The 23652-nt window shown below is 54.0% G+C and overlaps 1 protein-coding gene across 4 annotated transcripts in view; it reads left to right on the top strand.

The window, feature by feature from the left end:
* MTMR4 (myotubularin related protein 4) overlaps positions 1-23652 on the top strand; it is a 60238-nt gene that overhangs the window by 13907 nt on the left and 22679 nt on the right. For 3 of the 4 annotated variants that reach the window (XM_054084681.1, XM_054084682.1, XM_054084683.1), the window contains exons 2-6: positions 7404-7477; positions 18501-18590; positions 22403-22519; positions 23169-23251; positions 23461-23627. In XM_054084681.1, the coding sequence (XP_053940656.1) occupies positions 7475-7477; positions 18501-18590; positions 22403-22519; positions 23169-23251; positions 23461-23627 (460 nt within the window). In that variant the 5' untranslated portion in view covers positions 7404-7474. Of the gene's footprint in view, positions 1-7403; positions 7478-14929; positions 16288-18500; positions 18591-22402; positions 22520-23168; positions 23252-23460; positions 23628-23652 lie in introns of those variants that run through there. The other variant, XM_009562105.2, reaches the window with a different exon arrangement.

Here is a 23652-nt window from a genome sequence, read left to right as displayed (position 1 = left end):
CTGCCCTGAGTGTAAAGAGTGCAACCGGCTGATGGGCAGCACGCTGCTGACCCGAGTTATGCTTAACATCCTTAAGCCACAGATTGTAGCGCTCCTCAGGGGTCTGTCAAAGCCCTGGGCTCCTTTCTTTCCCCTCAGTCCTGTGCCCCTTGCTGTCATCACAGTGCTGCTGCTGGAACCTCTGAGCTGGAGTCCATCAGACTCCGCCCATGCACCATGGTCCAGAAGTGTCTCCTGGCTCCTCTCTGTCCCTTTCCTCTGACTCCTGGCTGAGAGAGGTGTGGCAGGGCTGCCTTGGTATAGGAGAGGTGGATGGTCCTACAGAAGCGGTCCTGCAGCTTGGATGCACCATAAAGATCTCCCCCTCCCCTTTTTATTTTTTTCTGCAGAGGAAGTTATTATTGGAACACTTTGGTGGTGCCCCAGGCTGAGCCTGGCCTGGAGGTGGAGATGAGGGACAAGGTTTTACCCCTCCCTTTGGGCCCAGCCTCTCAAGGGTCGTGTTTGTCAAATTCTGGTGGGGCTTTCCTCCCCCAGGCTCTAGCCTTGTTTGCCCATTTCCAGCTTTCTCCACACCCTCTTCCAACATTCCTGCTCCTTCCTACCCTGGCTGATGCTTTCCCATCCTTTTCCTCCAGCGTCTGGACCCCAGAATGTAGCTCCCAGCCGAGCCCACGGGTTCTGCGTTGCTCTCCCCAAGCTCTCCTGCCTCCAGCCCATCTCTCATTTATTGACTTTCCCAATACTCCTCCTGTTTGTTCTCATTTTTGGCAGTGGCTCATCCGCTGCAGTGCTCCAGGGCTGCGGTGTGGACTCAAGACTCCAGTTGGATCTGCTCTACTCTTTGTTAAACAAGACCTTTGCTGTTAGTCATTGCACCTGTGGCTGATCCAGGCAGTTTTGCCTTCTCCCCTTGTCTTCCCCCCATCTTTTTGCTGCAGAAGATGTTTCTTCAGAGGGAAAAAGACAAGATGCTGTATCAGTGTCCCCTCCCACCTCCTTGTGTTTTCCACTCTTCTCCATCCCTGCCCCAGGCACAAGCTCTCCCTGGTTCCTCCTCTTCCCTCTTACCCTGTACTGTCTCTCCCTCTCCACCCCACCATTCTCCTTCCCCTTTATTCTCAGTTTCCACCGTGCTGTGTAGTTTTTCCTTGTCAAAGGCAAAGTTCCCCTCTGCTCCTGCTTGCTGTCTCTGCTCATCTGTCCCACGATCCTGGTGCATAGCCGGTCGGACTGCCAGCCCTTGTCTCCTCGCCGCCCTTGCTGCCTGCCCTGTAACTGCTCCCTGCCCTGCAAACCTGAGCTTGGAAAAACCTCCACGTGACTCTCACCCCTTCTCCATTGGGGAAGTTTGGCTCTGGCAGTCATGCTCCTGAAATCCCTTCCCTGAACTCCATCTGCCTGGCTTCTCCCTCGCTCTGCCGCTCCCTCGGCACTTCCTTAGGGATTCGCTCTCCCAGAGTGGCTTCTGGTTTCTCTCCTCCTGTTGCTCTGTGCTCTCTGAAACCTTATCCAAGCAGACATGTCCAACTGCCCCCCTTGGCAGCTGGCGCTGGCACATGCACATGCGGTTCCTATCCTCCTTTCCTTGCTGTCAGCCCAGCAGGACTGGATGATCTGTCCTGGTGTTACTGTGTGGCTCTGTGACCAGGAACTGTGCTGGCTTGGAGAGTGGCTTCTTTATGGCTTCAAGGTGCAGCAGAGCAGGTTTAGATTGGACATTAGGAACAATTTCTTCACAATTTCTGCCCAGGGAGGTGATTGAGTCTCCACCCCTGGGGGGTTTTAAAAGATGGGTAGATGAAGTGCTTAGGGATATGATTTAGTACTAGACAGGTACGGTTGGGCTTGATGATCTCAAAGGTCTTTTCTAACCTAGTGATTCTATGATTGTGACCTCTTCGCTGTACTGGTGTGTAAACTTGGACTGAGAACATGTGTGAGGACTGGCACACATGAGCCAAATCCTGCTTTGAGGGCCAGAAGGTGGATTTCTTATGTAGGAGGGTGCTGTGCAGTCATGAGTGTTTCTGGCTGCATCAGTTTTGCTCCAGATCAGGAGTTGGGTTTGGCTTCCTGCTGCCTGAGCTGTGGCCACCCAGAGGCAGCTGGAGCTGTTACCTCGCAGCAGTGGGACAGAAATGACATCGATTCACCCTTTTTGCTACTTTTAGATGTTCTTGCAGCAGACTCCTGGCCTGCTCCATGTCCAGCAGCTTGTGCAGAGCTGACTGTGGGGTCCTGTGATGTAGATGACCCAGGGACCAGCAGCTCTTCCAGCCTGGACCTCTCCATCTGTGCCCTGTCTCTGATTACACCCATATGCAGTTCATGATGATCTCTTAGCATCGCAGAGTCACCCGAATAATATTCAAAAGAAACAGCCCGTGGACCTGTAATTTTGCTTCAAATAACGAAGACCACTGGCATACATCTGCTTTGCGTGGGTCTGCGTGGTCTGACAACTACAATTTTAGCCTCTAATGAGTTGAGAGGCTTGAGATGGCTGTTCTGTTCCATTTGGGATCAAAATAAGGCCAACACGGATTCTGGTTGTTGCTTCTACCCCCCTGTTTTCACTGTGTTACCATGCAGGAGGAACTCCGCTGTTTTAGCTGAGATGAAGAACAGAATCCATCCCTGGGGAAGGCACTGGGCGCAGGGAGCTCTGCTCTGACTGCCAACAATTGGGGAAGATTTATATGCAGAGCTGCCAGTGGGGCCACCCACCTTGCCTGGGTGCTCACCGAAATGGCATCGTAGCAGCAGTCCTGAGGCTGGAAGTATCATCAGTGCTTGCTGCATTTTCCACCTCTCCAAAGCTCCACATATGCATCTGAAATGCCTTTGGGCACCCTGACGGGCATCCTTCCTGCCTGCCAAGGAGCTCTGCGCCCCACGGCATGCCAGCGCCTGGGCTTTTCCTGGCTGTTCCTCATCTCCTAGGCCTGGCTCCCTGCCAGGTAGTGTGTTTGGCTTTTCCCAAGCTTTCCTGCAGGGCCACTGTGACCACACGCTGGTGGAACAGCGAGGTGCTCTCCTGGCACCTCTGGGAGATGTGGAGAGGCAGAGAGAGATCAAAGGTCTCCTCTGTTTTTTTGACAGCTTCTTTGTTTGCTCGGAGAGCTGGGTTTTCCAGCGCTCGTGCTATTTATCATGTCTTGCCTTGGTGAGGCAGCCGGGCTGGTGAGTCCTGAGCTGTGGCTCAGGCAATGGAGAGGAGTCGTTGTGAAACACCTGGTGTGGGTGGTAGTGGGGTCCTGGCAGAGGGTGGTGGTGCCAGTGCTGCAAGCACAGCTCCCTCTGCACAGGTCCTTTCCTTGCAGCTGCTGTGGCTCTGCCAATGTCTGCCCAAACGAGGGCAGAGGTTTCAGAACAACCACTGCGCCGGTCCCCGCTGCTCTCTTCCGCACTGAGAGGGGCACAGATCCCTGGAGGAAGCACTGTGGTTGCCTAATGGAGCGTGCAGCAACCTGGGGTGTGCAGTGACCCGCATGAGTCACTCGGGCAGAGGCTGCGGGGAGAGCAAAGGACGGGTTTTACAAGTGTTCTAAACTGAGACACTTCCTTATTATCTGAGGGTTTGGCTCAGAGTTCCAGGGTAGAACATGGGCTATAAAAATGTTCCAGCGAGGCGAGTTGTTTTCCCTGCTTCCCCCTGCCCAGGTGTGTTGGGCGGCATCACCCAGCCAGCAGGACCAGTGCCAGCCTGTGCCTCCCTCTAGCCCAGCAACGAGAGGGCAGTGGCCACCAGCTTTGCCAGCCCCCAGGCCCACGATCACACAGCATGAGGCTCCAGGCTGTGGTTCCCATCCATGCGTGAATGGGCATCGTGCTCTTTTGTCTTTTCTCTCCAGTTTCATCATTTTTGCCTTGCCTTTGTCTCTATTTCCCTCTTTATATAAACCCGCAGCATCAGCCTCTGCCCTGGCTGGGTGCAGTGGGTGCCCAGCTCTAGCCCATCCTCTGACTGAGGTTTTAAGGGGAGCTTCTGACATGGATTTGGGGGGAATCCAACCTTCGTTTCCATGTGAAACTGCTGCAAAACCATGCAAGAGGGTCCCTCCCGAGGGCTGGAGAGTGCTTGGCTGGAAGCCACAGCAGCAGAGCTGGGAGCTGGGTGAACACAGTAGCCTTTGAAAGGAGGAGCAGCACAGCCAGCCCTGGGACAGGGGGGTGTGTTGGAGTTGCCAGCGGAGGAGCATGTGGAGCTGCACCAGAGCAGGGTTGCCTGTGCAGGGGTGGGATGGGATGGTTGTGATTCAGGCAGGGCTGGAGGCCCCAGGCTCTCCTTGGTACAAGCAGCACTTGGGAGTTTTGCCATCTCCTGGCTCCGATCGCCCCGTTAATCCTCATCCCGTTCAACTTCATCACCACTCTGGGGTGGAGGAGCAGCATTCCTGCAGGCTGAGCTAATGCTCTGGGAGTCCCGGCTGGCTGAGCTGCCTTCCTCTTGGTCAGCTGGCTTTGGAGATCATCCTGGCGGTAGGAGTGAGGAGGAGCACCTTCAGACATGGCTCAGCCAAAGAGGGGTCCAGGTGCTAGCAGTTACTGCCTTCTCTGGTGGGGAAGTCATTAGCAACACAGTCATTAGCAGCTCTGCCAGGGGAGTCATTAGCAACACACAACCCTGTTGGGTCACAACACCCCTATGCAGCTCCAGGCTTGAGGAAGAGCAGCTGTAAAGCTGCCTGGTGGAGAAGGACCTGGGGATGTTGGTTGACAATGGCTGAACATGAGCCAGCAGTGGCCTGGGTGGCCAAGAAGGCCAAGAGCGTCTTGGCTTGGATCAGAAACAGCATGGCCGGCAGGACCAGGGCAGGGATTGTGCCCCTGGACTTGGCATTGGTGAGGTCGCACCTCAAATCCTGGGTTCAGTTTTGGGCCCCTCGCTACAAGGACACTGAGGGTCTGGAGCATGTCCGGAGAAGGGAACGGAGCTGGGGAAGGGTCTGGAGAATGACTCTTGTGAGGAGTGGTTGAGAGAGGTGGGGTTGTTTAGCCTAGAGAAGAAGAGGCTGCGAGGAGACCTTATTGCTCTCTACGATGGCCTGAAAGGGGGTTGTGGTGAGTTGGGTGCTGGTCTCTTCTCCCAAGTGGCAGGCAATAGGATGAGAGAAAATGGCCTCAAGTTGCACCGGGGCAGGTTCAGACTGGACATTAGGAAAAAAATTCTTCACTGAAAGGGTTCTCAGGCACTGGCAGAGGCTGCCCAGGGAGGTGGTGGAGTCTCCATCCCTGGGGGGCGTTTAAAAGACGGGCAGATGAAGTGCTTAAGGATCTGGTTTAGTAGTGGACAGGTACTACAGGGCTGGATGATTTCCAAGGTCTTTTCCAACCAAACAATTCTATGATTCCAATGGTTTAATAAATGCGTACAAAGCTGCAGGGAATGTCTTGCGTGTCACTTGGTGTTATTCAGGTATCTTCAGCTGAATGAACGAAACACACTGCACGTTCCCCTTCCATTGCCAGTTGTGCTTTTCCCCAATCCGTGTGACCTTTCCTTCTGTGTGCACCCTGGTGCATGCAGGCATCACAGTGAACAGTGGGGAGAGACTCTGAGAGCTCAAGGGAGCTGGGTAGAGTCTAGGCATGAAGGGTGTTGTTGCAGTGCTTGGCTCTTACTGTTTTCTTAGGAAAAAACGTGATTCCCATTGTGGGGGTTTTCATATTTCACTGAAACTCAGTGCTTTGCTTTGACACGCCAGGTAACGCAGGGCATAAGGTTGGGGTCCTTTCTGTACTGCCATTCCGTTCTCTTGCCCTTTCTCATCACGTGCATGGTGGGATGTGAGGAGTTACCTGGAAGTGTGAGGTTGGTGATTCTTCCCTGGCAGTGCAGCTGGAGCAGAGCAGGAGCTCCCTCCCGCATCCACTTGCTCACGAGGAAGTTTACATTTCAGACCTGAGTCCTTAGTGCTGGCATTCCGGATGGCCTTCTAACACGTGGGTGTCACATCTGGCTGGGAGAGAAATCCCTGACTGGAAGGATAGCGTTGAGCAGGAATTCAGAAACTCCTCTGTAGCTGCCCCGATTCCTACCTGGCGAGAGGAGGAGAAATCCTCAACCAGGCCTGTGCTGTGTGAGGTGTTCAAACAGTCTCCAGTTCCACATCTGTTGGCATTTGGATTTCATCTAAGTAGGAAAAAACTTTACATCAAGTGGTAGGACAAGTTCTCAGAGGCTGGGGATTCCTGGAGCTCCGGCACTCCAGTACCTGGCCGGGATTGGCTGTGTTTGATGAGTTCTGAGCAGTCTCCAGGCTGGGCTTCAACACTGAATGTCCCTGCTGGAAATGGGGTTGGTTTAACAAAACCCTGGGCCACATGCATGGAGATTTCCATGCTGCTCGTGGACATGGGGAAGGGGCTGTGCACTGGGTGATCCCCGAGGGTGCACGGAGCAGCTTCGGAGCTGTTGACCCCATTCCAACCACAAGGTTGTTTGTGTGTGGGGGTGGGAGAGCAGAGCAGAGGTGGGTTTTGGGAGAGTGGGTTAGAAAGTGATCCTGTAGCAGGACCTCAAGGAAGCAGGGGAGGGGCTCTTGATCGGGGGGTGCAGGGATAGGACAAGGTTTTGAGCTGTAAGAAGGGAGACTGAGTTGAGATTTTGGGGAGAAATGTTTGCTATGAGGGTGGGGAGGCCCAGATGCCCAGAGCAGTGGTGGCTGCCCCATCCCTGGAAGTATTCCAGGCCAGGTTGGATGGGGCTTTGAGCAACCTGATCTGGTGGGAGGTGTCCCTGCCCATGGAAGGGGGTTGGACTGGATGGGCTTTGAGGTCCCTTCCAACCCACACCCTTTCATAATTCTATGAAGGCTCTCTTCCTCCTTGGAAACCCCAGGATCCACCTGTGGGACCATCCAGTACGATTGGAAAGGGTCTTCTCAGAGCAGGACCTTGCTGCTTGGCTTTCTCCCTCCTACAGAAGCCTCCTGTGACTGGTCCCACCGGGGGATGTGTGGGATGTGTGAAGAGGGAGTTGGCAGGGGAGACTGCTGGTTTTTCCATGGCACTTGGAGCTCTTGTGTCCTGCCCCAGCTCCTGGGCATCTGAGATTTGATTGTAGAGGCAGTTTTACCCAAAGATAACAGCCAGCTTCTCCAAGCATCCAGGCTTTGTATGAAAAAGGATCCTCCTAAGGTTCTTGAACCATAATGGCCCAGTCTTTCTCCCTCTGGATCCCTGCTGCACTGCCTCAAAGTGGCTTTGTACCCCTGGGGCGCTGGCTGGGTCTATGATGGGCTATGTGTCCCACACACACATAGCATTGGACCGAAAGGGTTTGGTGTCCCTTAGGGATACTTCTGAGAAGGGCCTGCTGTTTTTCCTGTGTATCCATCCTGCAGTACCGTTCCTGGTGATATGAACTCCTCTGGTTTATCTGTCATTTGCTGCAGGTGGAGGCAGTGGAAGATCTGGCAGGGACTGAGCTGTGATCGAACCAAGGGACGGTGGACAGTGCCCAAGGATGGTGAGTATCCATCCTGCGTGCCTCTGTTCTCCATGGGCCGCTTTGTTCGTTTTTTGTGAGTCTAGATCCTGTACAGCTGCGGGATGTATGGCAATAAACACAGGAATGGGGAAGAAGCATGCTCCTATATTATATCAGGTATTATATAGAGTAACGTCACAGAGAGAGTTTTCATTGTTGTGGCCAAGGTGCTGTTCATAGAATCATGGAATGGTTTGGGTTAGAAAAGGACCTCAAAGACCATCCAGTTCCACACCCTGCTATGGCAGGGACACCTCCCACTGGATCAGGGGCTCCAAGTCGCATCCATCCTGGCTTTGAACACCTCCACGGGTGGGGCACCCACCACTGCTCTGGGCAACCTGGGCCAGAGCCTCCCCACCCTCATCATGAAGAATTTCTTCCTAATGTCTAATTTAAGTCTTCCCCTTTCTAATTTAAAGCCATTTCCCTTCATCCTATCCCTGCACTCCCTGATCAAGAGCTTGTCCCCAACTCTCCTGGAGCTCCTTTCAGTGCTGAAAGCTGCTCTAAGGTCTCCCTGCAGCCTTCTCTTCTCCAGGCTGAACAACCCCAACTCTTTCAGCCTGGCCTCAAACGGGAGGTGCTCCAGCCCTCGCATCATCTCCATGGCCTCCTCTGGACTTGCTGCAACAGATCCATGTCCTTCTTATATTGGGGGTTCCAGAACTGAACACAGGGCTCCAGGTGGGGTGTCACCGGAGAGGAGCAGAGGGGCAGAATCCCCTCCCTCCCTGCTGGTCCTACTGCTTTGGATGCAGCCGAGGACACGGTTGGTTTCTGGGATGTGAGCAGACTTTGCTGGCTCATGTTGAGCTTCTCCTTCCCCAGCACCCCAAGTCCTTCTCCTCAGGGCTGCTTTCAGTTTAGCCCTCATCTTGTTATTGAAATATACTGGGAAAAAGTAAATAAGACAGAAATGCCCTTTGCCCGCTTGGAGTCCTGACGGGCATTTTGTGGCTTACTCCTTTATTTTTACTCTAAAACTTAACGGCGAGGTTTCTCATTCTGTTCCTCTGTCACCTCTCAGTGGAGGTTTGACACCATGGTAAGAATGGGTTCTGGTGCCTCCAAAGTAGCAGGAATTTTACAATAATTAGTCACAGAAAAATGTAGGATAGAGGAATCTGGAAAGACTGAAGCACAGCCAAAGCAGCTGGATTGCTGAGGCACTTGGATACAGTGCCTCTGCTGCCTCCTGCAAGGAGTGACCCAAAATGCACCTGACCTGAGGAGAGGAAGAAAGCTAGAGACCAGGAATGCTGAGAGCTATGCTGGGAGTGTTGTTAGGGTGATGGTTTGAGTCAGATTTTAGGGTGACATGGGGATCTTGAGCCGTGGGTGGGCACGGAGCCCATGTGTTGCTGCTGTAACCCATAGTGTCAGCAGCTCTGCGCTCGCCACTGCCAGGGCGCTCCGTTAGGGTGGAAGGAGCACAGAGGAGAACAGTGGAAACAAAGGCCTGGAAATTGAGGACATGTAAATTTAGGTTAAACATGTTAAAAAAATGAAACCTGGCAGACTGCTTGAGGAAGAAGCAGCGTGTCCTGTAGGATTGTCCCCGTGTGACCTATTAACAATGGGAACAGGAAAGGAAAGGTGCTTTCTGCATTAATGGAAATGTCAGCACAAGGCAGTTTTGGTGTAGTCCCTGTCCTTGTGCTCACTCTTTGGCTTCAAGATCTCTTGTTGGAAGAGCTGCTTGGCACACTCAGAGCTTGCTCTGGGGTGCAGAGGTGACAGGATTCCAAGTGACCCAGTAAAGTGTCTAATGCATTGATTGGAATCACCCTTGTGTTGGATGGGAAGCGTGACAGACGCAGCAACTCCTCAGTGGGAGACTGAGATGAGAGCAGTGCTGGTGTATCCAGATAGGGATGAAAGGTGAATAAACACATTGCAAGTGTATCCAGAAAGGGAGGAAAAGTGAATAAACATATTGAAAGTGTATCCAGAAAGGGATGGAAGGTGAATAAACACATCAAAAAAGCATGCAGAATCTCTGGAGGCTGCTTGGAGAAGGTGAGGCTGCGGTTGTTGGGGGCCTGGGACACCCCCAGGTGCTGGGGCAGCAACTCTGGTGTGTGCCCTCACCTGTCTGGTCCAGCAGCTCAGGGAGTTGGGAACCCAGGAACAGTTTATGGGTGTTCTGGGAGCCCTTAGCTTTCTTGCATCCATCCATCTGGCTGCTCTTCCAAGCCAAGGAAAGATTTGTAGCAGCGACACATTGTGTGAGGCAGCCACTCTGGCTTTGCTCTTGATCCTGCCCTGTGTTGTTTGGGTTGATGTTCCCAGTCCTTTCACTGGGAGCAATGTGGGATGGTGCCACCTGCAAGCGTCTCCATGCCCTTTGGGTTTTTGTAGCTCTCTGTCGCATTCCCATTAGACATCAGAAGAGCTCCAGACTCTTAAATGCTTCTTGGTTGAGAAGCCATCTTTAACCCTCTGTCTCTGGAGCCCTGCTCTTCCCAGGGTGCGTAGACTGGAACTTTGGACTGATTAGAACATGGAAGCTTTTGCTTTTCACTGTGCTCCTTCCCTGTGTCTTGGCAGGTGCCTCTGCCCTTAGCGGTAACCACAGATGGTTTGTTTTTTTCTAGACAAGAGAGGTTTCTGCTCCTCATGACTACCTGAATGTGACTTCACAGTTTCTGAGGACCTGCTGAACAGGATTTTTGGGCTTTTCATATTTTATTAAAATGTTCCTTTGGGTTTTTTAGACTTCTTTTCTCTTTTTAGGAGAAAAAAACCCCAGCCAAATACTACCCCCACTCTCCTTGCATTGTGAGGAGAATAGACTTTCTGTCTCCCTTGGTGAGGGAGAGAAAGCAACTTAAAATTGCAAGCTGAAGAAATAAGCACTTGCCTCTACCTTACTCACCTGAGTGTCTGTCAGCAGCTGGAGGTAGAGAGGAGATGTAAACTGTCGACAGCCTCCTTTGAGTCCCTTTGTGACCTCTGGAGGTGTTGAAGGCCAGGCTGGATGGGGCTTTGAGCCCCTTGATCCACTAGGATGTGTCCCTGCCCATGGCAGGGGGATAGAACTGGATGGGCTTTGAGATCCCTTCCAACCCAAACCATTTCATGGATCTCTGGAGGGCTGTGATTCCTGGGTTAAACACAGAGTGCAGGGAGAGCTGGAGGTTGGTGACTGGTTAGCGTGTGCTACTCAGGGATTTCTGCTGACCCGCTCGAGGCTGGACTCATTCTGCCAGCTGCTGGGAGGGCTGGCTGGAAACTGCTGCCTGCAGGCACACCAAGCGTTCTGTTAATTCCCTGCGCTCTCTGCAGTTGGAAACACAGCACCAATGCCCTGGTTCCTAGGGGCGTGCCCAAGGCTTCTCCCCGTGCATTCCATGCTGCTTTCCCCTTGCCACTGCTGCAGATGTGGGATCTAATGTCAGTTGAGAGCAGTTTTGCTTTGCAAGACTCCCCCCATTTCTTACCCAAAGCCGAGCAGCTGCTAAAAATGACCTTGAAGACAGCATCCATAGTGGTTTAATCCCTAACTCCTGCTCATGGGACTCCTAACAAGCACCCAGCATCACAATCATTACTTAAAACTAACCCATCGGGTAAGTTAGTGTGAGCTGTTGCGCTGCTCTGCTGGCAGCTTAGGGCTCGGCTGTTACACATGCTGCCCAGCTCCACGGCAGTGCTTTCCTCCTCACTGCTGGGGGTACTGATATGTAGACATCAGGATTTCCAGGATGGCTCATCCCTTTTGGAGGGGGCTGTGACTTGATCTAGGTGGGATTTTGTAGGTCAGCCATCCCTCATTCCCTCGTGCTGACGTACGAAGTTGGTAGATCTTGACTTCTGTCCTTTCATGCCCCTTCCTATAGGCTTCTTGTTCCATATTTCTGAGGTGCTCACCTCAGTCCGTCTTTCTGCGGTGTTAGAGATCTATGACCTCTTCTGTCATCTTGTGAAGATGAGAAGGTGGAACTTGCCAGCCGTGTCGTCATTTACGGGCTGTAAAACAGTGACTTCTCTTCGCAGAGATCTAGGGCTTTATTTCTGGGAGACCACCTTCATGGCTCCTCTGCCTTCCAGCTCCCTCAGGACTTCCATAGGCTTTGAGGAAATGAACTGGCTTTCTAGAGGGACCTGGAACAAAGATGCTCCTCATGCAACAGAGGTAGAGGAGGTGGAACCTTGGCCACAGGCAGTCAGCCCTGTGCATCACCTTATGCAGATCCCAGCCTGGGCAGTGGAGAGAAACAGGAATACGTGTCTGCATGCAGATCCTCTCACCCCACTGTGGGAGTCCACTAGGCAGGAGGAGAATAAATTTGAAATTCTAGGGTGAATGGGTTTTAGGAGAATGCATTGGGAGCAGTTTTGAGGACATGGGCCTGGGGTGCTGGGGGAGGAGAAGCTCCACATGAGCCATATACTTGCACTCACCGCCCAGAAACCAACGGTGTCCTGAGCTGCATCCAAAGCAGTGAGACGAGCAGGGAGGGAGGGGATTCTGCTCCTCTGCTCCGCTCTGGTGAGACTCCACCTGGAGCCCTGTGTCCAGTTCTGGAGTCCTCAGCACAGGAAGGATATGGAGCTGTTGGAGCAAGTCCAGAGGAGGCTACAGAGTTGATCCGAGGGCTGGAGCACCTCCTGTAGGCGGACAGGCTGAGGGAGTTGGGGTTGTTCATCCTGGAGAAGAGAAGGGTGCATGGAGACCTTAGAGCAGTTTCCAGTGCTGAAAGGGGCTCCAGGAAAGCTGGGGAGGGGCTCTTGATCAGGGAGGGCAGGGATAGGATGAGAAGGGAACAGTTTTGAGCTGCAGGAGGAGAGATTGAGATGAGATCTTAGAGAGAAATGTTTTGCTGTGAGGGTGGGGAGGCCCTGGCCCAGGTTGCCCAGAGCAGTGGTGGCTGCCCCATCCCTGGAGGTGTTCCAGGCCAGGTTGGATGGGGCTTGGAGCCCCTGATCCAGTGGGAGTTGTCCCTGCTCATGGCAGGAGTTGGAACTGGGTGGATTGTAAGATCCCTTCTGACCCATACCATTCTGTGATTGTTGTGGCTGGGAGAAAACAAGTGAGGTTTCTCTCTGTCCCTGCACATGTCCGACACTTGGAGAAACTCAGTTATGTGGCAATAACCTTTTCTTCCTTGATTGCTCTTGTGGCTGTTGATAACAGTGAGTGCTGGCTGTTCTGCCAGGGACTGTCTGAGGTGACGTTTAGGGAATCCCTCAGCTCTGCCAGCTGACAGAGGCTGCTGGTGCATGGTGTTCTTGCGCCTGGGCACCCTGGCTGCCTGGCACTACCCCTGTACTCCTCCATGTGACCGCATGGAGATGAGAACAGGTATTTTGTGAACTGCTGAAGGAAGAGGTGAAAGTGGTAGTGTTTCGATATGGTTCCTCCTGAAACCTTGAGAGCCTCTGAGGCTCTGAGCAGGGCAAAATCTGCTTCTGCTCCTCACAAGGCTCAGCTTTGGGACAGAAGTTCCTAAGCCACGTGCAAGGCTTTTTCTGATGCTAAAAGTGCAAAAATATCTCGGTGGAAGTGATCTCTCAGTGGAGAAGATCTATTTGTGGGTGTTCAGGTCAGCTCGGGTTGGGAATTCAAAGTGATGATCTGATGAGCAGCCTTTAAACTGCGCAGCTGCAGCTCAGGGTTCCAAAAGTCCTTCTGCAGCCTGAGCTGGAAAAGGTCCCTGTGCCAGGCCCGGAGCTGAGCGCTGGTCCTGGACTCCACTGTGGGTCAGAGCAGAGCTCTCACCTGCCCTGTCCATGGTTTTGTCTGTTATAAACCCTGGTCAGGTGTGACCTGCATTTAGGGTAAATCACAGCTCCTGATGCTTCAGGGAAAGAACACTTCAGTTTTTCAGCTTTTATAGAATCCCTCTAATCTCATCCCATCCAACCATCAGACCAACCCCGCTATGCTGAATAAATGATATCCCGAAGTGCCACCTCTGCGTGTGTTTTGAACCCTTCCAGGGATGGAGACACCACCACTTACCTGGGCAGCCTCTGCCAAGGCTTCTCCACTCTATCAGTGAAGAATGTTTTTCTAATATCCAGTTTAAACCTCCCCTGGCACAACTTGAGGCCACTTCCTCTCATCCCATCCCTTGTTCCCTGGGAGAAGAGCCCAGCACCCACCTCACCACAGCCTCCTTTCCAGAAGCTGCTGAGAGCAATGAGGTCTCTCCTCAGCCTACTCTTCTCCAGACTAAACAGCCCCAGGGCCCTCAGTCACTCCCAGAACCCCTGGGCTCCAGACTATTTCCCAGCTCCGTTCCCTTCTCCGGATGAGCTCCAGACCCTCGATGTCCTTCTTGTAGAGAGGGGCTCAAAACTGAATCCAGAATTTGAGGGGCAGCATCACCAGCACCGAGTTCAGGAGGACGATCCCTGCCCTGCTCCTGCTGCCCACCCCATGGCTGATCCAAGCCAGGTTGCTGTTAGTCTTCTTGGCCACCTGGGCCACTGCTGGCTCGTGTTCAGCTGCTGTCGGCCAGCACCCCCAGGTCTTTTTCCAAAAGGTACACTTTCTTTCCAATATGGAAAGGTTCCTCCCACCTTTTGCCGCTCAGGTTTCTCAGCAGCTCTCTGGCTCTCAAGGAGACCCTGTGAGGAGCAGGCACCTCTCCTGCAGGTTAGGTTTTGCCAAGACAAATCCAGAGCCTCCTTTGGCTCTGCAACACAAATGTGTTGAGGTTTTTGGCTGTTCCCAAGACTGGGCGATGCCTGACATATGCCCACCATGCACCACCTAAACTGTGGAGTGAGGGTGGGAATGAGATTTCCTGACTTATCTCCAGGCGTAGCCATATTTTCTTTTAGGGCTTTTACCCTTGATCGGTGCAGCTGGCGGGACCGCGGCTTGTGGAGCACTCAGTGTGTTTGGGTTCCTGACAGGGAGGTTCCTTGAACAGTTTTTGTCCTGGGCGCCGCTGCCCAAAGGGCAACAGGTCCAGGCATTGCCAAGCTGGCACATGCTCGAAGCAGCTCAGAATAACGATTGACTGAGAAATTGCCAAATCATGGGATCATAGAGTGGTTTGGGTTGGAAGGGATCTCAAAGCCCATCCAGTTCTACCCTTTGCCATGGGCAGGGACACCTCCCACTGGATCAGGGGCTCCAAGCCCCATCCAGCCTGGCCTTCAACACCTCCAGGGATGGGGCAGCCACCACTCCTCTGGGCAACCTGGGCCAGGGCCTCCCCACCCTCACAGCAAAACATTTCTCCCTAAGATCGCATCTCAGTCTTCCCTCTTGCAGCTCAAATCCGTTTCCCCTCATCCTCTCCCTGCACTCCCTGATCAAGAGCCCCTCCCCAGCTTTCCTGGAGCCCCTTTCAGCACTGGAAGCTGCTCTAAGGTCTCTCCGCAGCCTTCTCTTCTCCGGGCTGAACAACTCCAACTCTCTCAGCCTGTCCTTCTACAGGAGGTGCTCCAGCCCTCGGATCAACTCCGTGGCCTCCTCCAGACAATCTGGCCAACGTTTTATCTAACCTGAAAGCCCTTTTGAGGTGCTGTTGGTGTTGCTGGGTAGAGCTCCCTGTGATGTCCCTGGGGCAGGCAGGTTGAGGAGGAGCTCCATGGCTGCAGTTCATGCTCTGCTCTGTGTTCCAGGAGTAAAAAAGCTGGAATGATTTTAACAAAAGAGTTGGGCGTGGGCCTTGGACGTTGAATGAACATTTTAACTTTGTCTTTTAAGAAAGTGTTTCTGAATCTGGCTTGGTGGAGGGCAGAGCTGTGATGGACACGGTGATGATGCTGCCCATCAGAGTGGCTTCTGAGGTGGGCTGTGACCAAGGGAGGATGCTGCTTGCTCCTGAACTCAACAGGCAGTGACAGTCACCTCTCGGGCTGTGGGTGTTCGGCCCACAGTATTTCCTGCATACCAGGCATTGCCCCAATCTCTGTGGGCGTCACTGAAGCAGAGCTGGTGAAACTCCCCAGGGAGCAGACCTTCCAGGGGCAGTGAGGGTGGCAGTGGCCCTGGGGAGCCCTGTCCCCACCAGGGACCAGACTCTGACACATGGGTGCTGCTGGGAGCCAAGGGCATCCAGGTGTGCCCTGCATGCATGGGAGCTCCTGGGGCGGAGGACTCAACGGCTTGGGAACATCTGCAGGGAGGAAGCAGCAGGGCAGCCCCTTTGTCCTCCTCTCCTGGACCAGGCGGAGGCTGGCAGGAGGGTGGCAGGGAGAGGTTTGCAGCAGGAGACTCCAGGCTGAGCATCCGACAGCAACAGCCAGGATGGGGGGATCTGTGCCGCTATTGTTCCCAGCATTCCCATCCATGCCATCTATGCAGCACGAGGCAGTTGCCGGCAGCAGGGAGGAATGTCATGGCCGGGATTGCATCTCCTGGCAAACCGCTCCGCTTGGCCACTCAGCATTGCTGGCATCGCCCATCGGCAGGGCACCGATGGGGGGAATGCAGCGGGAGGCGATGAGCCATCCCTCTGCCTGTCTCTCCATTTTCTGACTCACTTGTCAGAAAGACACTAGGATGGCAGATTCCTGCTTGGAGGCCTTGGGAGGGAGGAGGAGCCTGGCTGTCCTCCGCCCTCCCACCCGCCATTGTCAGCGGCGAGCGGTGGTGGCGGGCACCTGCTCCGGCCGCCGGTGGCAGGGATGCTCCTGCTCTCCGCAGTAGAGCGGGCAGGCTGCAGAAATCCCAACGTGACGCTTTCGGAGCCGCTGCCGGCAGCAGCAGAAGGTTGGAAGAAGGAGATGCTGCTTACGCATGCCTGGCCCAGCTGCCGCCTCGGGAAATGAACATGAGTCTGCCAGGCCGTGTCTCCTGCTCCATGCTCAACTGCTTTGTAAGTGTGGCTTTTATTTTCTGCCTCTCCAGCTGAGTGCCAGCCTTTCTTCAGCTCTGTGCTGAGCCGGCTGTCCTTGAGGCAGGGCTGCATGCGCGTCTTCCTGCCCTGGACCCTCCCGGCACAGCGGGATTCCCTCTCTTCCCTCTGCTGGAGGATGCTTTGGCCACGGGCGTTGCTGTGTTGCCCGGGTCCCGTGGTTTGGATTGGACATAAGGCCCTGGAGGGAGCTTCTGTGCCATGCAGGCTGCTGCTGGTCTGTGCCTGGAGCTGGAAAATTACCATGTGAGAGCAGCCAACCCCAGGGAGCCCCACGCTCCTGCCATGGCTACCGTGTGCATGGCCACCTCCTGTGCTGGTGCGGCCGGGCTGGTGCCGAGGTGGGAGGAGTTCTGAGCTCTGGACCTTCAGGGAAAGGCATTCTCCTGCTCAGAGATCTGCCCCCCCCGCCCCTTCCTGCAGAAAGTCTTTGTGGCCGAATGGGCTCTGAGAGCTTTGGGAGATGACTGGCTTGGGAATAGAGCGAGGTCCTGAACCTGCAGCCCACCTGATGCCCTGGAATGGGGCTGGGGCAGGAGATGCTCGGCCTCCAACCCGCCCCACTCTGCAGGTGAGGAGAGACTCAAGGATATCCGGGCCAGTGGAGAGCTCGGGTGGCCCCATTCCCGTTCCCAGCGCACAGGGATTGCTTTGCCAGCTGCAAAGTGGTGATGGGGAGGAGGACACCTCTGCTACTCAACCACTGTGCCGGCACACACCTGCCCTTTGTGCTCTCCTGGGCCGATGTTTCCCATCGGAGCAGGACAGACCCTCAGCCCCTGTGGTCTCTGTAACCGGCGGCTGCTGGAGCAGGCACTGTGTCCTGTGTTCCTTGCAGCCACAGGCAGGGACCAGGGGGTGAGGGCACCTTTGCCTCCAGCTAGGGCTGATGCTGAGTTTGGTGCTGGCTATGGGCAATGTGTGCCCATTTGCCTCTGGAGCTGGCGTTGGGGTGGGCAGCGAGGGATCTGGCTGCCCCAGCTGGGGGTCACGGGGTGCTTTGGGCCAGGCTGTGCCTGTGGGTGCTGAGCTCTGGGAGACCGTCAGCAGCATGAGGAGGATTCAGTGTCATTTTAAACACAGCCAAGCTAAAAGGGTCAGGTTCTTGTGTCTTCAGGTTGAAATCCAGGGTTCTGGCTGGGGCAGCTTATCGGGACAGATCTTTCCTTTTACAGTATTTAACGCTTACAGCACAGAGCATTCCCCAATAACTGTGGGAACCCAGAGGAGCTGCGAGTAGAGAGCAAGTAGCATTCTGAAGGAATCCCACACCAAATATGTGTGGAATTCAGGCCATCCTGGGCTCCCCACAGCAAGCATCTCTAGGAGATGTCTGGGTGCTGGTCAGTATGGTGGACAGCGTCTGACAGTGTGGGGTGAGAGCTGGGGAGAGCTGGGACCAAGGTTTCAGAAGTGATTTGGGATTCCCAGGTTGAGACACTCCTCACTTTTCCAAGGGTGGCATGTCCAGGCTCCATGTGGCCTCTCAGACTGCTTCTTGGAGGCTTCTATGGGCATTCCAGGGTGTCCATATGAGCAGGGTAGGCACATTTGGATGCCCTGAGGGTGACTGCCCTGTGTGATGTCCTCCCCAGTCCGCAAGCTGTGAATTGAGTGTGCTTGGATGCCGTGGTGACAGGGTGATGTTCCACACTCATGGATTCTCAAAAAGTTTCAGCCTCTTCCCGGATATCTTGGGGCTAAGAATGAAAATGAAAACTCCCCAAAGGAACCAGTCCTCGTGAATGTAAGAGGAGGAGATGAAAGCTGGACCACGGGTGGAAACCCCCTGCGTTAAGGTGTTTCTGCTATGGTGCTGTAGCAAAGGCAATGGGAAACGTTTGTCATGACAGATCACTGCCACATCAGTTCAAGATCTACTGCATGGTCAAGGTGGCTCGGCTTTCCAAACACCACGCAGCTGGAAGAGACAGGAGTTGGAGAGCTGTTTCAGTCTTTCACTGTGCTGTGGGTGTTTTGTAGCAGCCAGAGGAGCTGCTGGGGTCCTGTGATGTAGGGAGCACTGTCTAGAGGCAGAACAGGCCTCTCCCTGCACAGGTCCAGGGGATCCCCAAGGTATCAGGGTGCCAAGACTATCCAGCAGCTTTAATTTTTGGCTTTTCATAGTGTGTTCTGGCTGGGCCGTCTCAGCATTTGTTTTCTTTGCAATGCAGGGTGAGGAAGGCCCTCCCAGTTTGGAGTACATCCAGGCCAAGGACTTGTTCCCCCCGAAAGAGCTTGTGAAGGAGGAAGAATCATTGCAGGTAAGCAAGTAAGAAAACCAGAAAGGCTTTGGGATGCGACCAGGCTCACCTCTGACAGTGTGAAACCTGAGAGCAGTTCCCCAAGCCCAGGGTGTGCTCTGGAAGCTGCGGGCTGGCTGGAGCTGTATGGTACATTGGGATTGGCAGGTCCTTCTGTAAGCGTTTCAGCTGCTGCCGGCAGCTCTGTGCACCCTGGCCCTGCATTCCCTGCCAAGGGCTTCGGTGTGTCCAGCATCACATCTACTGCATGCTCACATTGGCCGGAGCATGATGCAATACAGAGCCGTCCAGGCATTCCCTATCCTATCTGTGCCTGTGCCGATGGTGAGAAGCTGCGACGTGGCCGGTGTGGCTGTGTGCAGCAGGTGGGCACTCTCTGGATAGACTTGAGTACCAGGGCCGGTCTGTGCTACTTGCAGCCAGCATGCGCAATTGTAGCAGCTGATTTGGCCCCACCACACGTTGCTCCTGGCATTTTCCTGCTGCGGAGCTGTTGGAAAGAGAACCCAGCACATGATGCCAGCCTCCTGCTGCAAAAGGCCTTCGGGAGAAACCTGGCCCTGCGGTTGCTGTACAGTGAGGGTGGTGTGGAAATGGTGGGAGCCAAAGCCTCCTGGTGTTCGTGGCTTCCTTTAACGTATCCCGTTGCCACCATGTACCGGTGCTGCTCGTCCTCCTCCCACAGCCGGAGCTCAGCTCACACTGAGCATTCCCACTGCCGCTGCGGTGTTCCAGTCTGCTCCCATCAGCAACGTCCTGGTGAACAGTGCTGATGGAAGCAAGGGTTGAAATGTGGCAGTGGAGGGTCAGCTGGAAGGAGCAAATGCTGGGGAGGAACACGGGGTCAAGGCTGTCCGGCTGTGACCTTCAGGGACGAGGAGCTGTGGAGACTGCCTGGAGTAAAGCAGAGTCTATGTTAGTTCTGCATGGAGGATGTATAGTTCACCTCTCCCAAAGGATTCTTTGCCTCGAGTAAACTGTGCAAGATGAATTCTAAAAGGACACCACCGTCCTGGAGTCACAGAATGATAGAATCATAGAATCACTAGGTTGGAAAGGACCCACTGGATCATTGAGTCCAACCATTCCTAACAGTCCCTAAACCATGCCCCTCAGGACCTCATCCACTCGTCCTTTACACTCCTCCAACCCCCTCCCTGGGCAGCCTCTGCCAGTGCCCAATGACCCTTTCTGTGAAAAATTTTTTCCTGATGTCCAGTCTGGCCCTCCCCTGGCGCAGCTTGAGGCCATTCCCCCTTATCCTGTCCTCAGTCACTTGAGAGAAGAGCCCAGCTCCCTCCTCTCCATAACCTCCTTTCAGGTAGTTGTAGAGAGCAATAAGGTCTCCCCTCAGCCTCCTCTTCTCCAGGCTAAACAACCCCAGCTCTCTCAGCTGCTCCTCGTAAGACTTGTTCTCCAGCCCCTTCACCAGCTTTGTTGCTCTTCTCTGGACACACTCCAGAGCCTCGACATCCTTCTTGTGGTGAGGGGCCCAGAACTGAACTCAGTATTCGAGATGCGATCTCACCAGTGCTGAGTACAGAGTGAGATTCACCTCCCTGGACCTGCTGGTCACACCGTTTCTGATACAAGCCAAGATGCCATTGGCCTTCTTGGCCCCCTGGGCACACTGCTGGCTCATGTTCAGTCAACCAACACTGCCAGGTCCTTCTCTTCTGTGCAGCTTTCTAGCCAGACTTCTCCTAGTCTGTAGCACTGCACAGGCTTGTTGTGCCCCAAGTGCAGGACCCGGCATTTGGTCTTGTTGAACCTCATGCCATTGGTCTCAGCCCAGTGGTCCAGGCTGTTCAGATCCCTTTGCAGAGCCTCCCTACCCTCCAGCAGATCCGCGCTTCCACCCAGCTTAGTGTCAACCCAATGCACACTGTGCTGAGTCCTCAGCACAGGGAGGACATGGAGCTGTTGGAGTGAGTCCAAAGAAGACCATAGAGATGATCTGAGGGCTGGAGCACCTCCTGTATGAGGCCAGGCTGAGAGAGTTGGGGTTGTTCAGCCTGGAGAAGAGAAGGCTGCGGGGAGACCTCAGAGCAGCTTCCAGTACTGAAAGGGGCTCCAGGAAAGCTGGGGATGAGCTTTTGATCAGGGCATGCAGGGGTAGGACAAAGGGGAATGTCTTTAAATTGGGAGGGGGAAGACTTAGATTAGGCATTAGAAGAAATTCTTCATGATCACAGAATCACTAGGTTTGAAAAGACCTCCAGGATCATTGAGTCCAACCACAATGAGGGTGGGGAGGCCCTGGGCCAAGAGCAGTGGTGGCTGCCCCATCCCCGGAGGTGTTCCAGGCCAGGTTGGTTGGGGCTTTGAGCTACCTGATCCCATAGGAGGTGTCCCTGCCCATGGCAGGTTGGAACTGGATGGGCTTTGAGGTCCCTTCCGACCCAACCCAAACCATTCCATGATTCTGTGATTCCATGATCCTGAGAACAGGCTGCATTCAGGCACCTCCCACTTTATCCCAGGGCTTCCCTCTGTCAGTTCTTGCAGTTTTACCAACCCCTTTGTATCCGTCTCCCTTCTGTTGCTGTGTGAAAGAGCCACATAAGCAGAAGAAACACTTGCCAATCGTGGTGAGCGTGCATCAGTGGCAGACACAGAGTGGATTCTCTTAATGTCAGATCATTCCCTTCTTCCCACAGTTCAGGCCAGGCCGGGCTTGAGGGGTTTGGTTTGTGGAGGTGACTTGAGACGGGAGACATTGTGAGCACGATTGTCATTTGAGGTCTGAAATCCAGGCTATTAGGCAGCACAGACACTGGCCAGAGGAACAGCTTAGAAATAAAGGCAAGGTGATGTGGCTTGGACTAATTACAGTGTAATGAGTGGTGTCATCAGCCACCCTCTCCAGCAGGTACTGAGCTCTGCCTGAAGTGATGGATCTTCCTGACAGGTGTGCATAATTGGTTCCTGACAGCAGCGGTGTGGGTGGCATTCAGGGCACAGGGAGGAGGCTCTTCAGCTCAGGAAAAGGGGCTGAGAGAATTTTAAGCTGTTCTGCCTTCTTGTTTTTTCAAACACAAGAAAAGCAAAGTCAAATTCAGCCTCCTGTCGGGATCCCCTGTTTCACAAACACAGCTGGGCCGAGGGGGGAACCAAAGGGATGCTGTATTACCTGGATTGTTCGATAAACTCTAATACCAGCAGCTAATGAGCTTTCGTCAGACGTACAGATAACCCTACACAGAGATTCCCTCAGAGCTTCGTTAGCAGAAACTGGGCAAAACTGATTCATTTTCTGACCTGGTTTGATACGAGCGAGGCTGGTGGTGCTGCTCAGAGCCCCCTCACAGAGGCAGCAGGACTGGGAATGCGATGCTGCCTGGGGCAGAGGACTCTGTGTCAGGCTCTGCCTAGAGCCGATCGAAGCGCTCCCCAGCTCCTGCCTGGTCGATGCTGGAGGCTGTGTCCCTCATTGTGCCGCTTGCGCCAGGGCTCTGCTTACCCTTTCTGAAAAGCAGGGGCTGTAAATCCCTCTGCCTCCGTGTAGCACCCTCGCTGTCAGATGCCTGCAGTTGATTTGTGGTCATCTCTCTCCTCTGCAAGCCATTATCTGTCAGGCGGTGCTCGGTGGCTCCTGGAGCATCCTTGGAAGAAGACCCACCTTATGGAGCCAGGCAGAGAGTACCAGTGCTGTTCTGAGCTGTTGTCTGCTCGCAGGGCACAGAGGGCACGTTGCTGTGAATGTTTTCCTGCAGGAGATGCGCTGCAGAGGTGTTAGGAAGAGTGTCTCTGGTCATTGATGGTGCACAAAGTACTCTGTGTGTCCTGAATTGGTGGTGTCTCCCTTCTAGGTCCCATTCACAGTGCTGCAGGGTGAGGGAGTGGAGTATCTTGGCCATGCGAATGATGCCGTGATTGCCATCTCCAACTACCGGCTTCACATCAAATTCAAGGATTCTGTGATCAATGTAAGTCTGAACCTGCCTGTTCCTGCTGCCTCAGCCAGGATCTCACTATTCCAGGCAATTTCCGTGGTCCGTGGTGGGAGCTGTGCCTTTTGAAGGATGCCAGACCCGGCACTGTCTGCAGACGCTGCTGCTCATGCAGTTGCTGTTTTGCTGCTGCATTTTGGGGTCTGGATGGTATTTTCGTTTGGGTAATAATTAGGTCTTTCCTTTGCTGTTCTTTTTAAATCCCAAGGATTGAACTTGGCAGTTTTAAGACCGTTACGTCTCTTGCAGGCCAGCTTTAATGAGGCTTCTCCTACCTGCAGGCCAGCAGCCAGGCAGCGGGAGATGGAAGCTTTCTCACGCGCTCCTGACTTGCCGTCTTTTATTGCAGCTTGTTTGACGCGGTTACATGTACTTACCTGGATGCGATTCCATCAGGAACTGCGACTGGGTGGGAGCCTGCTCAGGGGCAGGGTAGAAATTGGGGCAGTAATTGTTGAAGGAGGCTCCATGCTGGGTCATGAGGCTTTGTAAAGCTCAGAGTGGATTTGTAGTGCGAGGGAGAAGTTCGTGCCTGTTGCTAGAGCCGTGGCTGTGTGGTGCCCAGCAGGGCTGCTGTGGCTGCTGTGCTATATGGTCTGGTCATGGCTTGTGTCTGTGCCTCCAGGTGCCTTTGAGGATGATGGAAAGCGTGGAGTGTCGGGATATGTTCCAGCTTCACATCGTCTGCAAGGACTCCAAAGTGATCAGGTACCCGGTTTATTGCTGTGTTGTAGATGCCGCTGCAGGCCGGTTGGTGTCTCCTCTGCACTGACATTGGGATCGAGCTGTTTGTGGCCGAGGTTGCTAAGACTTGGTGCTTTGTTCATTTTCCTGGTTCAGTGGAGCAGAGCTCCCTGCCTGTGTGTCTTGCCTGGATGAACGTACCCACTGAGGACCATTTACGTTTGGGTTTGCAGGTGCCATTTTTCCACCTTTAAGCAGTGCCAGGAGTGGCTGAAGAGGCTGAATCGAGCCATTGCCCGCCCTGCTAAGCCTGAGGACCTCTTTGCGTTTGCCTACCATGCATGGTGCTTAGGAGTCTGTGTTGATGAGGAGGATCAGCATGCACATCTCTGCCGTCCAGGTAAGCTCCTGGCCTGTCCTCTTCC

This window comes from Cuculus canorus, chromosome 20 (genome assembly GCF_017976375.1).
Source record: "Cuculus canorus isolate bCucCan1 chromosome 20, bCucCan1.pri, whole genome shotgun sequence".
Classification (NCBI taxonomy): domain Eukaryota; kingdom Metazoa; phylum Chordata; class Aves; order Cuculiformes; family Cuculidae; genus Cuculus; species Cuculus canorus.
This window is presented reverse-complemented; position numbering and strand designations above follow the sequence as displayed.